General features: G+C 54.3%; 1 protein-coding gene across 1 annotated transcript in view; it reads right to left on the minus strand.

The window, feature by feature from the left end:
* The window catches only part of ABL1 (ABL proto-oncogene 1, non-receptor tyrosine kinase), a 157,954-nt gene that overhangs the window by 24,636 nt on the left and 116,463 nt on the right, over positions 1-16,855 (minus strand). The window contains exons 5-9 of the mRNA XM_006164352.2: positions 7,510-7,594; positions 6,993-7,170; positions 5,246-5,430; positions 1,851-2,003; positions 241-330 (exon numbers count right to left, since the gene is read on the minus strand). Of these exons, the coding sequence (XP_006164414.1) occupies positions 241-330; positions 1,851-2,003; positions 5,246-5,430; positions 6,993-7,170; positions 7,510-7,594 (691 nt within the window). The remainder of the gene's footprint in view (positions 1-240; positions 331-1,850; positions 2,004-5,245; positions 5,431-6,992; positions 7,171-7,509; positions 7,595-16,855) is intronic.

Here is a 16,855-nt window from a genome sequence, read left to right on the forward strand (position 1 = left end):
GGTAGAGAGCGCGGAGACGGATGCTGAAGAAACAGCTCTCAGCTCCCCTGAGGACTCGGGAGAGCTGCCGGACAGAGCGCCTGGCACTCACCGCTGTGCTCCGCTTGCTGGTCTCGACTAGCCTGCCGACTGTGTGTGTCCCCCAGGAGGAGAGCCGCAGCTCTGGGCTGGGGCCCTGCGCGGCCACTTCTCCACCCCACCTCTCACCCCACTGCAGGCACCCTGGAGCGGGGTGTTTACCATCCGAGATGCTGGATTCCTGGAACATTGTTTCAAAGGCCTGGTGGATTTCAGCAAAGGAAGGCCGGTCAGAGGGATTCCACTGCCAACCTAGACAGAAAAGACCAGGTCAGACTACCCACCGGCCTCACCTAGCTGACGCTAGCAGCTCTCAGGAAAAAGTCTGGAAAGGAACGAAGCCTTCCAATCCTGGGAATAGTTACAACAACAAATGCCACTGTGTCCATTCCAAACAGTAAGAATTTTAGAAGGCATTGAATACTGGCAGGAATGTGGCCTGCTAAAACTGCAGCGCCCTCGACACTACTTACACATACTTCCCCAACCCCCCGAGCAAGTATAAAGAATCACTCAGTGCAACAGCTCTTCTCCATCCCCTCACGAGACAAACAGCTGGAAGTCAGTCATGTGGGGGATCCAGCTGCTGTAACCACCATGCCACTGGCTGGCCCCAGTTCAACTTTCAGAAACGCTAGCCCGAGTACAGAGAGGCACCGATACCAGACGTTTGTCCCTGCGTGGTTTATAACGGCAAATCAAACAGAGACAGGAGGGTTACACACAGAGGGGCAGAGAAGGCCTCTCTCCGTCCCTCTCCTTCCCAGCGCGCTCATAAAGGAAAATGAAACACAAAGAACAAAACCAAATGAACGTGAAAAACCAAGTGCGCGTCGGGAGGACGTGATGAGTGGGCGAAGTCACCTCAGGCACGCGGCAGCGGTGCACGAACAGGAGAGGAGGGAGAGGCCTGAACGCAGACACGGGAAGGTGAGCCTGTTGCTCCACTGCCGAGGGGAGGAAAGGTGAGACGATGATCACGCTTATGCAACACATACAACGCATACACATCCGTGTGTGGAAGTAATACAGAGCCGACTGCATGAGCAGCACCCAGAACGCCGAGCTGTTCTAGCAGACTGTTCGGCGGTAGGGCCCAGGAATCTGCATTTATTAATAAGAAATCCAGATCTGCTAGCCATGAATCCCATTTTTGCTTAAAAAAGCAAAAATAAAAATGGAAACAACTGGGACCGGCAATTGACATAGTGGTTAAGGTGCTAAATCCCCACATGGCTGATCATGGTTTGAGTCCTGGATCCAGTAGCTTGAAGCACACTGAGTGTGTGTATGTGTGCCCCAAATTCCAGGAGGACACCGAAGAAGGGATTGAGGTGTGGCTATAGCACCTAGGGGGGTGATCTCTCACTGTTTCTCTGTCTCTCTCTGGAGAACACACACATCCTATGGCAAAAATTTAAAAAAAAAAAAAAAAAAAAAAAAAAACAAAAAATACACAAAAAATAAAACAAAACAAAAATAAAACAGGACACAACCCACATATATTGGGGTTGTCAAAAAAGTCAAGATGCATTTTTGCATAGAAAAACACGTCATGACTTTTCTAGTATTTTTATCTGTAAATAAAGGTATTAAAAAGCATTGAAACATTTGAAAAAATCTGTATCAAATGGTTACATTCACAGCCTCTGAAGAACTGCAACAGAGGGTGCAAACACAAAGCTTTCATTATTCACTCCCGCATATACTCCTGCTGCTGGGGTTCGGTCAGTGCCCACGCATACTTTCTGGGAGGGCTGGGGAAGGCTCACATGCTCGCATGAGTTCGTAGACCTTCTCGGGGCAGCCCTCCGGGCGCTCCATGCGGTAGTCTTTCTCTAGCAGTTCATACACCTGGGACAGGTCAATTCCTGGATACGGCGACATGCCATAGGTAGCAATCTCCCAAAGCAACACTCCAAACGCTACAAGAAAAAAATAAAGGTATAAGATTTAGGTACATTGCACTTACACTTGATCACGTATGCGCAGACTCGAGGTCACACCTCAGAGGCAGCCTTGGCAGTGACATTTCACCAGTTCTCAATTACCAGCAGCCCAGGGAAGACAGGACAGGACCAGACTTCTGCCTCACTCTCTCCTGCCACTTAAACAAGCAGGGCCACTCCCACATGGCCAGCCCTGATTTGAGTCCCGGACCTGGTGGCTTGAAAACTCACGCCAGGGACCTGTGCATGTGTGCCCAAAACTCCAGAAGGAGATTGGAGAAGGGACTGCAGTACGGTTATTCCCCTCAGGGGGCGATTTCTCACTTCCTTCTGTCTCTGCGGCGGGTACACGTGCTGCGAGAAGCCTGCCTATCGGCCCACGTGATCGCCTTGCTGGGCCTATGGTAGAAGCAGCCTGGGGCTGGAGGGCCGGCGGCCATATCCTGCTCGTGACTGACCAGCTCCCTCCTTCCTGGGTGCACCAGACAACTCCTGAGGCCCCTCCAACTCTGGAAGTTTCGTGAAAATCGAATGAAATTTTGTAAACTTTTGAAACCCCAGATTATGGTCTTAAAAATCTTCTGTTGGGAACTAGCAGTTAGCGTAATGGCTATGTCGCTGGACTCCCACGTAGTCGACCGGGGTTCGTGTCCCGGACCCGGTGGCTTAAAACTCACGCCGGGAGCGTGTGCGTGCGTGCCCAAGATCCCGAGAGGAGAATGGAGGAGAAGGGATTGCGGCGTGACCATCCCCCCTGGGGGGTGATTTCTCGCTTTCTGTCTCTATGTCTCTCTCTGTCTGTCTGGCGAGCGCACGCGCCCTACAGTGAAAATCTCTCCAAAAAAAAAAAAAAAAATTTTCTGTTGGGACAAGCAGTTAGCGTAATGGCTATGTCGCTGAACTACCATGTGGCCGCGACTGCGGTTCGAGTCCCGGACTGGTGGCTGAAACTCATGCCGGGCGCGTGTGTGTGCGTGCCCAAGATCCCGAGAGGAGAATGGAGAAGGGATTGTGGTGTGGCCATCCCCCCAGGGGGTGATTTCTCGCTTTCTGTCTCTCTGTCTCTCTCTGTCTTTCTGGCGAGCGCACACGCCCTCTAGCAAAAACCTCTCCTAAAAAAATAAAAATAAAAAATTCCATCTCCTGTTAAAGAGTCAGGGCTCCTCGGGAATCAAGGACTCAGGGCGGGAGATGAGCCTGGAGTGCCCTGTCATTCCAGAGCGTGGACATGACGGGAGACGACAGGGTAATGTCAAAGGAGTGATCTGAAGTTCCCACTGGGCAAAGACTACACAACCTGAATCATTAACAAGGAAATTAGCTGCACTGGATTCCAACACTTCAAATAGCTTTAAAGCCAAGGGCTCATAATAATACCATGAATGACAAACTCGACCAAGATCTAACTAGGGTTTAAGGAAGCGGCTTATCCTGAAAACCGGCAAAGCAGCAGGTGCTTGTCCTGCCCTTCCTGCGTGAGCTGCAGAAGAGGACGGCCTCCTCCGGGGAAGCGCTCTCCGCCAAGAAGCCGATAAGGAATGGCAGGCTCAGGACTGCCAGCCGGTGGGCCTGGCGACCTCGTGGTCTAGACACCGGGTATCAAAGACGACTAAAAACCCCAACAGAGGGGAGAAAATCGAGCACTAGGTACTGATGAAAGACCACGCCACTTGTTCCACGGTCTTAGGAAAAGCAGAGTGAAGCCTAGAGGGGACCAAGCCATCTAGACCCAACTACCCATTTCCTGAGAATACTGACACCAGGGGCACAATGAATCCCACTGCAGGGACACAGAGAGTGAAATCCAGAACGTGGATGCTCTGAGGGACACACAACGGAGTGTTTTCGATAAACATACAGCGGGAACCACAGAGAGGAGAGGGCACGTACGCTGGGGAGATGCAGTGACATGCTGTGAGCTGTTCTTGGGCCTCAGTTCAAATGGCTTAAAAAAAAAAAAAAAGGATGATTTGTATGGCTCACCTGGAAATCTGCACACTGCCTGGATACTGGCTAGTGTTCAGAACTCACTCGGCCCAGCCGCAGTGGTGCAAGGAGTAGGGACACTGCTGTGGGGTGCTAGAAGCCAATGGGAGAGCTCAGGTGTGCACCCCAGGTCCATGTGAGTACACCAGGTCTGCCTGCGGCCCCAGCTGGCTGCAGGGGTTAGGGAGGCTCTTGGGGCGGGGCGAGATGACCGTAACCTCAGTCGAGGGTGTCTGTCTCTCTCATGAAGGTGTTAAATATATAAACTTAAAATAAATAAATAATTGGGCACCAGCAGTTGGTGTAATGGCTATGTCGCTGGACTCCCATGTAGCCAACTGCAGTTTGAGTCCCAGACCCGGTGGCTTAAACTCACGCCAGGCGCGTGTGCGTGCGTGCCTAAGATCCCGAGAGGAGAATGGAGGAGAAGGGATTGCGGCATGGCCATACCCCCCTGGGGAGTAATTTCTCGTTCTCTGTCTCTCTGTCTTTCTGGTAAATGCATGCACCCTATAGCAAAAACCTCTCACCCAAAAATAAAGAGAGAAAGCAAGGAAGGAAGAAAGGAAGGAAGGAAGAAATTCCTGCCAGTGCTGGGGATAGCACTGTGGTCATACTAAAAAAATAAACTTTAAGAAAGTCATACTGAAATACTTAAGTGCAGAATGCTATGATGTATAGGACTTGCTTTGAAATGGTGGTGGACGAGCAGGCAGGATGCAAGTTTGCCACTGGGCAGTGACTTTGCAGTGGGGGATGGGCCACACGACCCTCTCCTTCAGTGTACGCTTGCAACGGTCATGACAAAATGTTCATTTTTTTAAAGAAGCTATTCTGGAACAGCTGGTGGTGTGGGGTCAGGATCCCACACGGCTGACCATGTGGTTTTGGTCCTGGACCCGATGTCTGAAAACCACGCTGGTCATGTGTCCACGTGCCCCACAGGACAGAGGAATGCAGAAGGGACTGCAGGTGACGGTCCCAGGGTGCCTCCTCACCCCCACCCTCCAGCTCTCTGACCAGTGCACATGCCCTTGAGCAGAATTTAAAAAATAGACATGTTTTAGAAAGTTATTTTGGATTAAAATTTAGGAAGAGAAAGCTCACTTTCACTTCATTTTGGAAATGAAAAGGAGAGGTGAGGATTTTAACACCGCGAAGAGACAGAATAGGGAAGGGGATTAAGTAGCGGAAAAGCCATGACGGTGGCGGCAGCACGACAGCAGCCCTACCCCAGACGTCGGACTTGATGGAGAACTTGTTGTAGGCCAGGCTCTCGGGCGCAGTCCACTTGATCGGGAACTTGGCTCCGGCGTGCGCTGTGTAGGTGTCCCCGGTCATTAACCTGCTCAGGCCGAAATCCGCCACCTTCACCAAGTGGTTCTCCCCTACCAGGCAGTTTCGGGCAGCGAGATCTCTGAGGAAGGACAAAGTTCACTGTGAACACTTGGCCGCTGAGGAAGGCGTCGATGACAGGAAAGCTGAGTGGCCCCTCAGGAGCGTGTCAATACCCTGCCCTGGCGCAGCACCGGTCCCCAGCACAGATGCCCGAGCTCCCACCAGTGACAGGCAGCAGACGGTGGCACTGGGTGCAGGCTCCTGGCTGTGACCTGGAGCCAGTTAACGACCATGGGACTCAGTGGCCTCATCCACAAATACTGGTGATGACCACAGCGCCCAACTCCCAGGGCGGCCGTGAGCAAATGAATCCATACGGAAAATGCTTCCAGCCACGGCTTGGCGACAGCAGGTGTCATCTACGAGCTGGTCCAGCTAAGGCTACTCTACCCAGCATGGGGACGGAGGCCTGGCCGAGTTCCCGACTGCAAGAAACCCATGACCTGGAAATCTGCACAGGTTCCCATAGGTCAATGTACCCTAAAAGCCCTCTCCTGTGTAATTCGCTTCCTCTGGCCTCATTCTCCCAGGGAGGAAGGAGCCTCGTCTTCAGTTCGAGGACGTTAACCATGAAATCTCGAGGCAAACTGGGATGGAGGAACGAGAAGAGGCGGTGGCTTAAGGCAACGGCTGTGTGCGATGGCTTGATCATCAGCAGGGAGGGAAATGAAATACAGAGAGCTGTGCCTAATAGGATTTCGGTAAGCATTTTAAGTTTGCCTGAATGAAGCGGGAACGGGCCTAGCCGTGCAAGACGAAGAGGGGAAGTCGAGAAATCTCAATTTGCAGCATCGGAGGGCTCACGTTCCTGAGCAACAGGAGCATCTGGAGCGGGCTCACAGGGAGCACAGTACACCTGCCTGCCGCGGCCCCGCCAGCGTCTCACATGCTCCTCGCCGTGCGATCTCGTGTAGAGCTTGCGCTCTTCAGTTAATTGGGCAGGAAAGGTCGCACTGGTGGCGTGGAAAACATCTTGTGTGAGAGACTGAAAACACCGATACCACTTTGCCAGGAGCCCATTTCCCCCGGCCAAGAATGTGAGACCTGGTAATTGTGGCACACTTGAAGGTCAAAGCACTCAGGCCCTAGGGCAGCGAAGATGCCTAATTTAGGCCCACAGCTACACAATTCTGACAGTCGTGGAAACAGCCCTGAACCGGATGACAGGAGGTTAAGTGAGAATGCGATGATAATGAGGGAGGAAAAACAACACTAAGAAGACAAGATCCACGCACTGGCTGTTGCCATGAGCTCACGTCAAGGCAGCGCCAACCGTGGCCAGGAAGAGCCTCGGAGGGGGCTGTGGTCACCGGGGAGGACGCCCTCGTGGCCTTCCGCTAACATCCACAATGGTCTGGAAGTGGACTGCGGCACTGGCCCAGGGTCTGGGCCAGGCTGGGCTCCAGTCTGAACACACGCCTGAGGCCGCCGCGCTGCACCCGAGTGCGTGCATTTGTCCCAGGGCCAGCGTGCTGCTGCCAGCACCAAGCCAAAGCTGCGCCCTAAGGCCTCGTTCACTGAGTGTCTACAGAAAGGCTGCTGGCTGCGGCGCTGCGGCCGGGCTGCTCTGCCAGGCCCTACCTGTGGATGAAGTTCTTCTTCTCCAGGTACTCCATGGCTGACGAGATCTGGGTGGCCATGTACAGCAGCACCACCGCGTTCACCTCCTGCCGATTGCACTCCCGCAGGTAGTCCAGCAGGTTCCCATAGGTCATGAACTCGGTGATTATGTAGAAGGGGGGCTCCCGTGTGCAGACCCCTGCCAATAAGACACTGAGGGCTTGGGCGTGTGTCTCTGCTCCCCACTGAACTAACAGCAAAAAGGACTGGCGCTAAAGAAAAAGGCTTCCAAGACATGCCTGCCCCTGCCCCTATGCAGAGGCCGGCCCGTCCTACCGTGGCCCCACGCACTTACAGCCTGAGACAGTGCTGCCGTTAGATACCCACTACACTCGCACGTCCGCTCTCATGCCCCCATCTGCCTGGGCCTCCTTTGGCCACAGCCGAAGGCTGGCAGTGCACAGATGTCTGACGCAGTGCCCCTTGCAGTGCCCGCGTCGCCCCAGAGGTCTGGCCCCTTCAGAGCACGTTTGCTCACCCAGTAACTGCACGAGATTGGGGTGTTTGATCTCTTTCATTACTGCAGCTTCTTTAAGAAACTCTTCCACCTCCATAGTGTCCTCCTGCAGAAGGAAAAAAAGTGGTGACGCTTTTCAGCAAGTGTTGGCATGGGATTCTGGCAGCTGCTCTGCCGGCTTGGTTTCCTCACGCTTGGAGTGGGTGGCATGTTAAGAGGCAGAGACCACACACGGGGCGCGCTTCCCCAGGGGACCGCGGGTTCCTAAGGAGCCCTAGCACACTAAGCGTTTAACCAAAAAGGTCACTTAGCCAACATGGAATGGACCTGACTTTAAGGGCAAAGACCCTAACGACAGAGAGAGAAACTGTACTGCCCAAGAACGACGTGAGTGACAGTGTCCCAGGGCTCTGAGCGAAGCGATCGCCGCGCTCTGCCGGTCGAGAATCCTCCTCAGCAGCAGCCCCCCTGACAATGACTCACAAGCGGCCTCAGTACATGTCACCCCGCAGAGTCCATGGTACCCAAATGCCACGGGGGTGGGGAGTGTTAAAAGACGTAAGTGGGCGCCAGCCCGAGTGTGCCAAGGTCTCCACATTTCCAGCAGAGGCTCAAGTCCGCAGTGCCAGAGCCACCCCCGCTCCTTTGGCCATAGGGCACGTGTACTCACTGGGGAGACAGACAGAAGGAAAGTGAGAAATCACCCCCGGGGGAGATGGCCACGCAGCAACCTCTCCTCCACTCTCCTCTCGGAGTTTTGAGCACACACGCACACGCGCCCGAATGATTTTCAGGTTGCGGTGTCTAGGACCTGAACTGCAGTCGGCCGTATGTCAGTCCAGCACCCCAGTCCTGCTGACCCCACCACAGAGCCTTTGCTTTTGCTTTCGTCGTAAGCCTCTTCTCAACTTGAAAAAGCCACTGTCTTCTGAGTAGAACATCCGACCAGAGGCAGGTGGGTGGTGAATGAACCGGTCTCTCTGCCGAGAAGACCTGGCTATGAAGGTCAAAGAGGGGGTAAGACGGGACCACGTCCTGCCATGGAACCGACGTGTCCGCACTGTACGCTCCCTGGCACTGCCCCGAGTCCTCCCCCGATGTGGGGAGACTCCATGAGGAGCCTCTACTTCGAGCTTCCTTGTTTGGGCCAACCATGGCTACGAGTGAGGCAGGACCATGAGGACAAAGGTCCACTCAGTTAGGGCTCCACGAGGCCGAAACTCAGAAACGAGGTATCGCGCTCTAAAAATGGCCAGCTGCTCCTGATGTCAATCATGCATCACCAGGAGTCACTGTGTCAAGCTGTATGGGGACAGAGCTCTCCTGCTGCCACCCCATCGCCACTGAACGCCCGAGCCCTCCCTGCTCCCAGGCACGCTCAGCAGGCCATGCCGATGTGGGCAAGGCACGCTCTGATGTCCTACAATGACCGCTTAATGGCAGAGGCTGGCGAGCAAGTGCCTGTCAGGATCAGGGACTCGGAGTCACTCATGTGCAGGAGGGACTTCAGGACTCGTGTCTGGATGACTGTGAGTTCGAACAGTGGCTCTCGAATGAAGCTGTCCAGACAAGAGTCCTCTTCAACATGCCACGCAATGAACATGCGCAGTGAGACCATTTCGGAAGTACTACTTGCTTTCACAGACCCAAACCCTTTCCTAAAACACCACGCTCAACCCTAACGGCACAAGTGTGAGCAGGAGCCATCTAGCTTCCGGAGGGACGCTGCTCTCCCTGTGTCTGTCCGTCTCTCCCCTCCTCAAACACAAACAACGGGAAGTGTGAACAGAGCTGAACTCTGAACATGAGTTTGAACCGGCAGGTCTATGCACACACGGGTGTTTTGCAATGAAGGCTGTAAGTGTATGTTCTCTTGATGGATTTAGAGACGGCCCTCCTGACAGGGTCACGATGCCACAGTCCATCCTCAGCTCTAGCCAGACCTGGACCACGGACATTCATGTGTGCCCCATACTCAGAGACACCCAAGGGCACGAGTCAGAACCCTCCCACGTGAGTCTGCCCCTCATTACCACTGTGCCACCGTCTGGCCTTCTCATGGCTTTAACACTTTCTTTTCTCTAGCTTATTCCATCGTAAGAATATCATATATGGGGACCAGCAGTTAGCGTAATGGCTATGTCGCTGGACTCCCATGTAGTCGACCGCGGTTCGAGTCCTGGACCCAGTGGCTTAAACTCACGCCGGGCGCGTGTGCGTGCGTGCCCAAGATCCCGAGAGGAGAATGGAGAAGAGATTGCGGCGTGACCATCCCCCCTGGGGGGTGATTTCTCGCTTTCTAGCTCTCTGTCTCTCTCTGTTTCTCTGGTGAATGCATGCACCCTATAGCAAAAAAAAAAAAAAGGACTATCATATATAGGGGCCGGCAGGTGGCACAGTGGTTAAGGTGCTAGACTCCCACCACATGGATGTCCATGGATCAAGTCCTGGACTTGGTGGCTTGAAAATCATACCAGGTGCATCTGTGTGTGTCCAAAATTTTGGGAGGAGAATGAAGGAGAAGGAGCTGGGCACGGCCATGCCCCTGAGGTGGTGATTTCTCACTTTCCTTCTTTCTGTCTCTGTCTCTCTCCCTGCAGAGTACATGTGCCCTATGGCAAAAAAAAAAAAAAAGCCGAAGTACATAATAAATATGAATGCAACATGCAACGTGTTAATCGGCTGCTCCTGCCACCGGTGAGGCGGCCAGCAGCATGTTATTCGTAGTTACATTCTGGGAAACCGAAAGTTGTACGAGGATTCTGACTGTGCAGGTCAGCACCCTGACTCCGTTTTAAAAGGTCCATAAAATTCCTTCTTTCTTTCAGGAAAATCACTGAGGATTTGGCTCCCCCTGCTGGAACCAGCTAGTTCGACTGATAATTTGGACTCAACAGCAACCTGAGTGTGCAACGGCAAGAAATGAGATTCCTGTGAAGTCATCCTGTGACACTTGCCAACTTTATCATAAAAAGTCCTTAGAAGGGAACTTCCCGCTTACATAGCCAACTAGGCTGACTCAGGTGGGCCTGCGTAGAAGCTGTGCCTTTCAGCCCTGTCTCGTCTACCTCTGTTATGAGGAAGAGGGATCCACTGGGCTCGCTAAGGACTGACGGGCCCAACCCAGACGCAGATGAACAGCTTAAATAGCACAGGGCCAGCAGGTGGCGTGGAGGTTAAGGTGCTGGATCCAACATGGCTGACTCAGCAGTTCGAGTCTCAAACCCAGTGGTTTGAAAATCATGCCAGGCACGTGTGCGTGCATGCCGGAAACCCTGAGAGAGAGTGGAGAAGGGCTGCAGCATGGTATTCGCCCTGGGGAGACTTCTCACTTTCCTTTCTCAGCCGCTCCTGGTCCCCAGTTGCACTCTCTGGTGATCACAAGCGCTCACTGGGAAGAAGAGGAGAGGGGACAGGGAAGGGCCAGAGGGTGGGTGCAGCAGAAGCTCAAGTGGCCCCACTGGGGAAGGTCCTGAGTTGTCACCCAGGGCTTTCTCAGCACTGGGGTGGATTGTGGCATAGATGCTGTTTTGGGGGTGCATACGTATGATGGGAAGCCAGCAGATGGCATAGTGACTAAGACACTGGACTCCCACGTGGTCGACTGCAGTTCAAGTCCTGAACTCGGCAACTTGAAATTCACATTGGGAGCATGTACATGTGTGTCCAAAATCCTGATAGAAGAATGGAGGAGAAGGGATTGCGGCGTGGCCATCCCCCCGGGATGGTGATTTCTCGCTTTCTGTCTCTTTCCAGTGAGCACAAGTACCCTATGGCAAAATCCTATTACGAATGTGCCTGTGGGAAAACAATTTTTAAAAAATGGTTCAATGGAGTGGTTAAGAGGATAACCTATGATTTATTCCAGTCGTTTTTGTTTTTGTTTTTTTTACTTTTTTTTTTTTGGAGAGGTTTTTGCTATAGGGCGCGTGTGCTTGCCAGACAGACAGAGAGAGACATAGAGACAGAAAGCGAGAAATCACCCCCCAGGGGGGATGGTCACGCTGCAATCCCTTCTCCATTCTCCTCTCGGGATCTTGGGCACGCACGCACACAGGCTGGGCATGAGTTTAAGTCACTGGGTCCGGGATGCAAACTGCGGTCGACTACATGGGAGTCCAGCGACATAGCCATTACGCCAACTGCTGGTCCCATCTAGTCTTTAAAAAAAAAAAAAAAAAACTGAATTATTTGTTTGTTTAATTCCACTTGTTATTATTACTTTTTAATTTGACCAGAGACAGAGAGAAAAAGGGAAAGCGAGAAGCATGCTGCCGGGTCTGGGGCTCGAACCTTGGCCGTGTGGGAATCCAGCACCTTTAACCACCCTGCCACCTGCTGGTCCCCCCCAGTCTCTCTTTGCCGCTGTGTGACCCTGAGTTACCTGCCTTTTCTGAACTGTTTCCTCCTCAGCACGATGCAGGGAATGTCAGTGTGGGTCATGTGCAGAGAGAGCAGACAGCAGTGCCTGGGCGGGGTTCAGCGCCCACTCAGGGTGCCCCCTACCCCTGGAGAGCCTGAGTGCAGTGCTGTACGAGGGGAGGCTGCGTCTCTCACGAATGCCGTGCTTTCCCCTCACAGTACGTCCTCCCAGACCCACGCCTCACAGGTGTCTTCCAATCAGCTTCCTCCTTCCCTGGGCAAGCAGGTGCTCAGCCCAGAGGAGCGTGCTCCCAGGGCCGGCAGCTCTGCGTGCTCCCGCTCTCACCTGCAGACGCAGGCTCCAGCTCTGTGCCCGGTCTCTAACTGAGCGCTAGGGGGCAAGGTCAGCAGCAGAGAAGTATCGCCCCCACTGACCAGATGGACCAGGGTCCACGTGATCAAAGCACGCTGCCAGATGGGCTGGCGTTTCTGAGTCCACCCAGGAAGGCGGTCCATGAACCAGGTGTGGTATGTGACATTCGTGCTAAGTCTGGGAGAAGCTCCCGCACGGAGGAGCCCCCGGAGCACTCATCCCCGACAGCAAGCCCATATGGCTGAGCAACCAGAAGGGAGCCCTTGCGAGGAGCGGTGGCCTCGTAAGAGCAGGCACAGCATGGCTACAGTAGGCCCAGGGCTGTGTAGCCTCTGCCTAGCATGGCCAGACCCCTCCTTGTAAAGCCCGAGGGCCACTGCACATGTGACCGTCCAGTGACAACGCTGTCACTGAGCCCTCCTGCCCTGCTTGTTTCTGGAGATCCCCAATAACAGCAATGTCCCCGGGGAAAGAACGAAGCCCAGACACATCATGTGGTGAGGGTACGCAGGTGCGCCCTCAGTATCGCTGGGGTGCAAACAGGAATGTGCCCCTCTTCGCGAGATTGCAACTGCACCCAGTCCCATGGGGGGCTGACCCGCAGCGCAGCCGCACGTCTGTGCTGACGAGGACAATCGTCTCGGTCCGTCTTGCGCTACCTAACAGCACACCACGGCCGGGTAATCCAGAGACAAGGGAAGTTCATGTGGCTCATGGTTTGTGAGGCTGGGAAGTCCAAGGTCAAGGGGCTGCAGCTGTCAGGGCCTTCCTGCTGTGTCACACCAGGGGGGCTGTGAGCACGTGACCAGGACATCACCTTCCTGAGACTGAGCGAAAAGGGGCTGAACTTTCTCAATAACAGCATTAATCCACTCACAGAACCCAGGACCTAACCACCTCTGAAAGGTCCCACGTCTCCTGGGGGCCAGCCAGTGGGATGGTGGTTGAGGAGGCAAGATCGCACGTGGCAACTATGCAGTTCCAGTCCTAGACCCGGCAGCTTGACAAACATGCTGGGTGCATGTGCGTGCTCAAAATCCTGAGGGGGAGCGGAAAGGGGATTTGGCATTGTCATCGCCCCCAGAGGGTGCTGTCTGTCTCTCTCACGTGCACGTGCATGCATGCATGCTTTACCAAGCGCGTGTGCCTTCTAACAAAAAAAGTCCCACCTTGCAGTGCCATGGCAGTGGCAATTAAACTCCAACATGAACAAGTGGGAATATTCAAACCTAGCGATAACCTCTGTGTTTATGACAGCAAAATTACAAAGTAACGCAACGGCCTAACGAGGGCTAGTACACATACAAATACCTACAAACAGACAGCTTCACGTGTACAGGTAAAGAGCGACCGCTGAGACACACAGGGGTGACAGGAGGGCCCGAGCAGTGCCCCTGCAGCTGCTGTTACGGTTAGAAGACTCACACGTGGACTGCCTTAGGGAAGACAAGCTTCCAGGTGCACGTTGCCTGTGCGAGACACACGTAGTTATCTTCTGCCACTTTGTCAGTTTGTCAGCTCATTCATGGGTGTCTCAGCAACAGTAGCTTTTCCAAATTCTCTCACTTACAGAACCATTTCAGAGAAAAAGCTGACTTACGAACCAACTTTTGGAATATAGTTTACCGCAAACTGGGGCTTCCTATAGTCAGCAGTGGTTCTCTCGAGCACGCCCTGCTTTAACATGGCTCAGTACGGGGACGCCAAATGGGTCAAAACGCAAATTCAGTCACTGGGCCTTTGACGGAGTTGCTGTGTCCCACCCAAAGGGGTCAGCCTAGTGTCCTCCTCCTCTCACTCTGTCCAGGTCTCCTGCCTGAGGGTTCAAGCGCGAATGCTGCCTCGCTGGTGTTGGCTGGCATGAGCGAGTTGCGGGTCAAAGCACGGCCGTGCGCCCTCTGCTGGTCAAGGGGGACTTTGGCTCTGTCCTTTGAGGGCTGGACAGGAAGGTGCTCAGAGAGCCACCGCCCAGAGGAAGCCTGGGCTACAGTGGAAGGATAAATGGCAGAGCGGGGCAAAAGGGATTTTTTAAAAAGAGCTGTCACTGGCAGATGTAGGTTTTTCGTGAGGCCTGAGAAGTACAAACCTGTGTTAGAACTGAAAAAAAGAGCTGGGCTTTGGCTCTGGTGCCTGGGTTTTGGCATGGCCGCGCCCAGCTGCTGTCAGGCCAGTCACTCCCCCTCCCTCTGGCTTCTTCTGCCTTAGAATGGTGATAACTGTAGCATCCTTCTTTGAAGGGTCTAGGATGCAGTGAGGTGTCAGAGGTAACAAGCACTTGGAACTCTGCCGGGCACACAGTAAGCAGAGGGCACGGCACTCCGATCTGGCTCCTGTACCCGCGGTCTCAAAGCTCTCTGGTCCCACTACTGACACGCTGTGGCGTACAGACAGCATGCTGAGGCAGGGCCAGCAGGAAGGAAGGACGACTTATTTAGCTGTTCCTTCGTACTGTGCTTTGAGTTAACCTGCCTCTCAGGAGGAACGGCCTGTGTGCTCTCGATTAGATACCACACCGGGTAACTACTCACACGAAGCCAGACAGCTAGTCCTGCAATTCTTTACCAACTCCAAGACCGTAAGTGGGCAAGGCTCTTGGGAAATCATTAAAGATATAATAAAAAGTGCAACAATACATTATTAGTAAAGCATATTCTGAAAGCCAACCACTTGCAGACAATTCTGATTCACCAGCGTAAGAAAACCAGCCCCCTCCTTAGCATGGTTGTTACGCACAATGCCTAGGGAGCCAGATCCCACATGGCTGACTGGGGTTCAAAGCCTGGCTCTGGCGGCTCAGAAAACACTGGGTGCATGTGCAACCCCAAGGGGAAGGACAGACGGGAGGAAGGCAGTGCAGCAGGACCATGCTCCTGGGAGGTGCTCTCTCCCCCCTCTGGTGAGCACACTCATCTTCTGGTATTAGCTGTACTAGACAATACATACACGCGCACGTACAAACAAAGAAGAGAAAAAGAAAACCACCACTACCACCAGGCTGCAGGAGGCTCCCCGTGGAACCCCGCTGCTCAGGAAACACTGCTGTAGCATCTACTGAGTGGGCTTCCCAGATTTCACGTTGTGCGGATTCCACACCCTGCTAAAGCTTTCACACATGCCGTTATGGCTACATCTCGTTCACTTTGCACTCCTAACGTGTTCCTGTTCTGCTTTTGCAAAGCGGCCAGGGCCCCACCTCTCTGGGCCTGGTCTCCACCCTGCACTGAGTCATGGAACTGAGCTCGGGTGCGCCCTCTTGCCTGCGCCCACATGGGGGCCACGGACGCGGGCAAAGGCTGCGTTGCTGCCCTTTTACTTGAGGAATGGAACCGCACTGCACGTGTAAAAGGACCGCATCTGGTTATAGAACTCGGCATGGGCCGTGAGTTGGCTACCTCCCAACCCCAGGATGACGTCTGTGAGGGACTGTGGCGCCTGCACACGCTCGCACGCTCGCCACCGAGGACCAGCACGCCCCTGTGCCGCAGTCCTCATCTCACTCCCACTGCCTCCAGGGTGGAGCCCCAGCCTCCCCCCCGCCCCCCGCTGGGGCTCAAGGCCCCTGTGGCTTACTGTGCCTGCCTCTGTGCCCTTGGCCAAGGCCTGTCCTCCTCCACAGTCCCGGCCCAACACCCGAAGTGGGCACAGTGCACCTGCCCCGCCTCACACACCCTTAGACCCCGCAGCTCTGCCCCTGCCCTGCCACCGCACTCGCTCCTGGCACCCACTGCACTGGCTCGTGGTGCCCACCTCTCTCGGTACCGGGACCACCCACGCCTGTGCAAGGAACGCCGACTCCTGCTGTGAGCCCAGGGTTGAAGCCGAGGGCTGGCAAATGAGGAACTCAACGGATGGCTACCAAGTTAAAAAAGGGCTCTACCTGGAAAATGTCAGGGTCCTCAAGGTGACCCCAAGCCACGCCGCTTGCCCATCACCAGTACCAGTCCTGCCCCAAGGACGGACGGACGCCAGGGACGTGAAGAACACAAGGCTGGGATGCCGTGTTTGGTTCCCAGGCTAGAGGCAACCCCTGAGGCAGGCACGGCATGGGCCCAGCCTGCTCTCCATGCCTGGGCCTCTGAGGGAAGGCTCTGGAAGCCAGAGGCCCTGGGGGGCCCAGTGCACACCCCGACTTCTCAGAGCCACGCGCACAGACTTGGGCGCACTTTTGCCAGTGGCTGCGTCTTTCCTTCTCAGTTACACGAGGGCCTCCTCTTGCTTCTGTGCGCGTCGATGTGGTCGGAAAGCGCGGTTGACACAGGGGATCACATTCTGAAGAGGGCAAAGGGTTGAAAATGAAAACTTTCCTCAGTGTCCCAATGATTTCAAAGAATTTCAGAAGGAAAAAAACAAGAACAACTGCCTGGAAACTGCAAACCCTCGTCCTCAGTCACGAAAGCCACGCAAGCAAGAGCGAAGCGGCAGCGTGGGGCGGTGACTGCTGTCTCCACGCCCTTCCAGCAGCCCAGCCCCCTCTGCTGCTCAGGTCCAGGCTCACAGCAGTCGGACCAGCCAGAAAGTTCCACGCACTTGCCCTTCGCAGCTGCCAACGAAAACCCCCAGAAGAGTCGAGCACACTCTGGCCAAGTCTCCTCTTCCCAGAACTCTGAGTGGCTCCCTCTCTCCTAACTCAGC

Source organism: Tupaia chinensis, unplaced genomic scaffold (genome assembly GCF_000334495.1).
Source record: "Tupaia chinensis unplaced genomic scaffold, TupChi_1.0 Scaffold143602_1, whole genome shotgun sequence".
Lineage (NCBI taxonomy): Eukaryota > Metazoa > Chordata > Mammalia > Scandentia > Tupaiidae > Tupaia > Tupaia belangeri.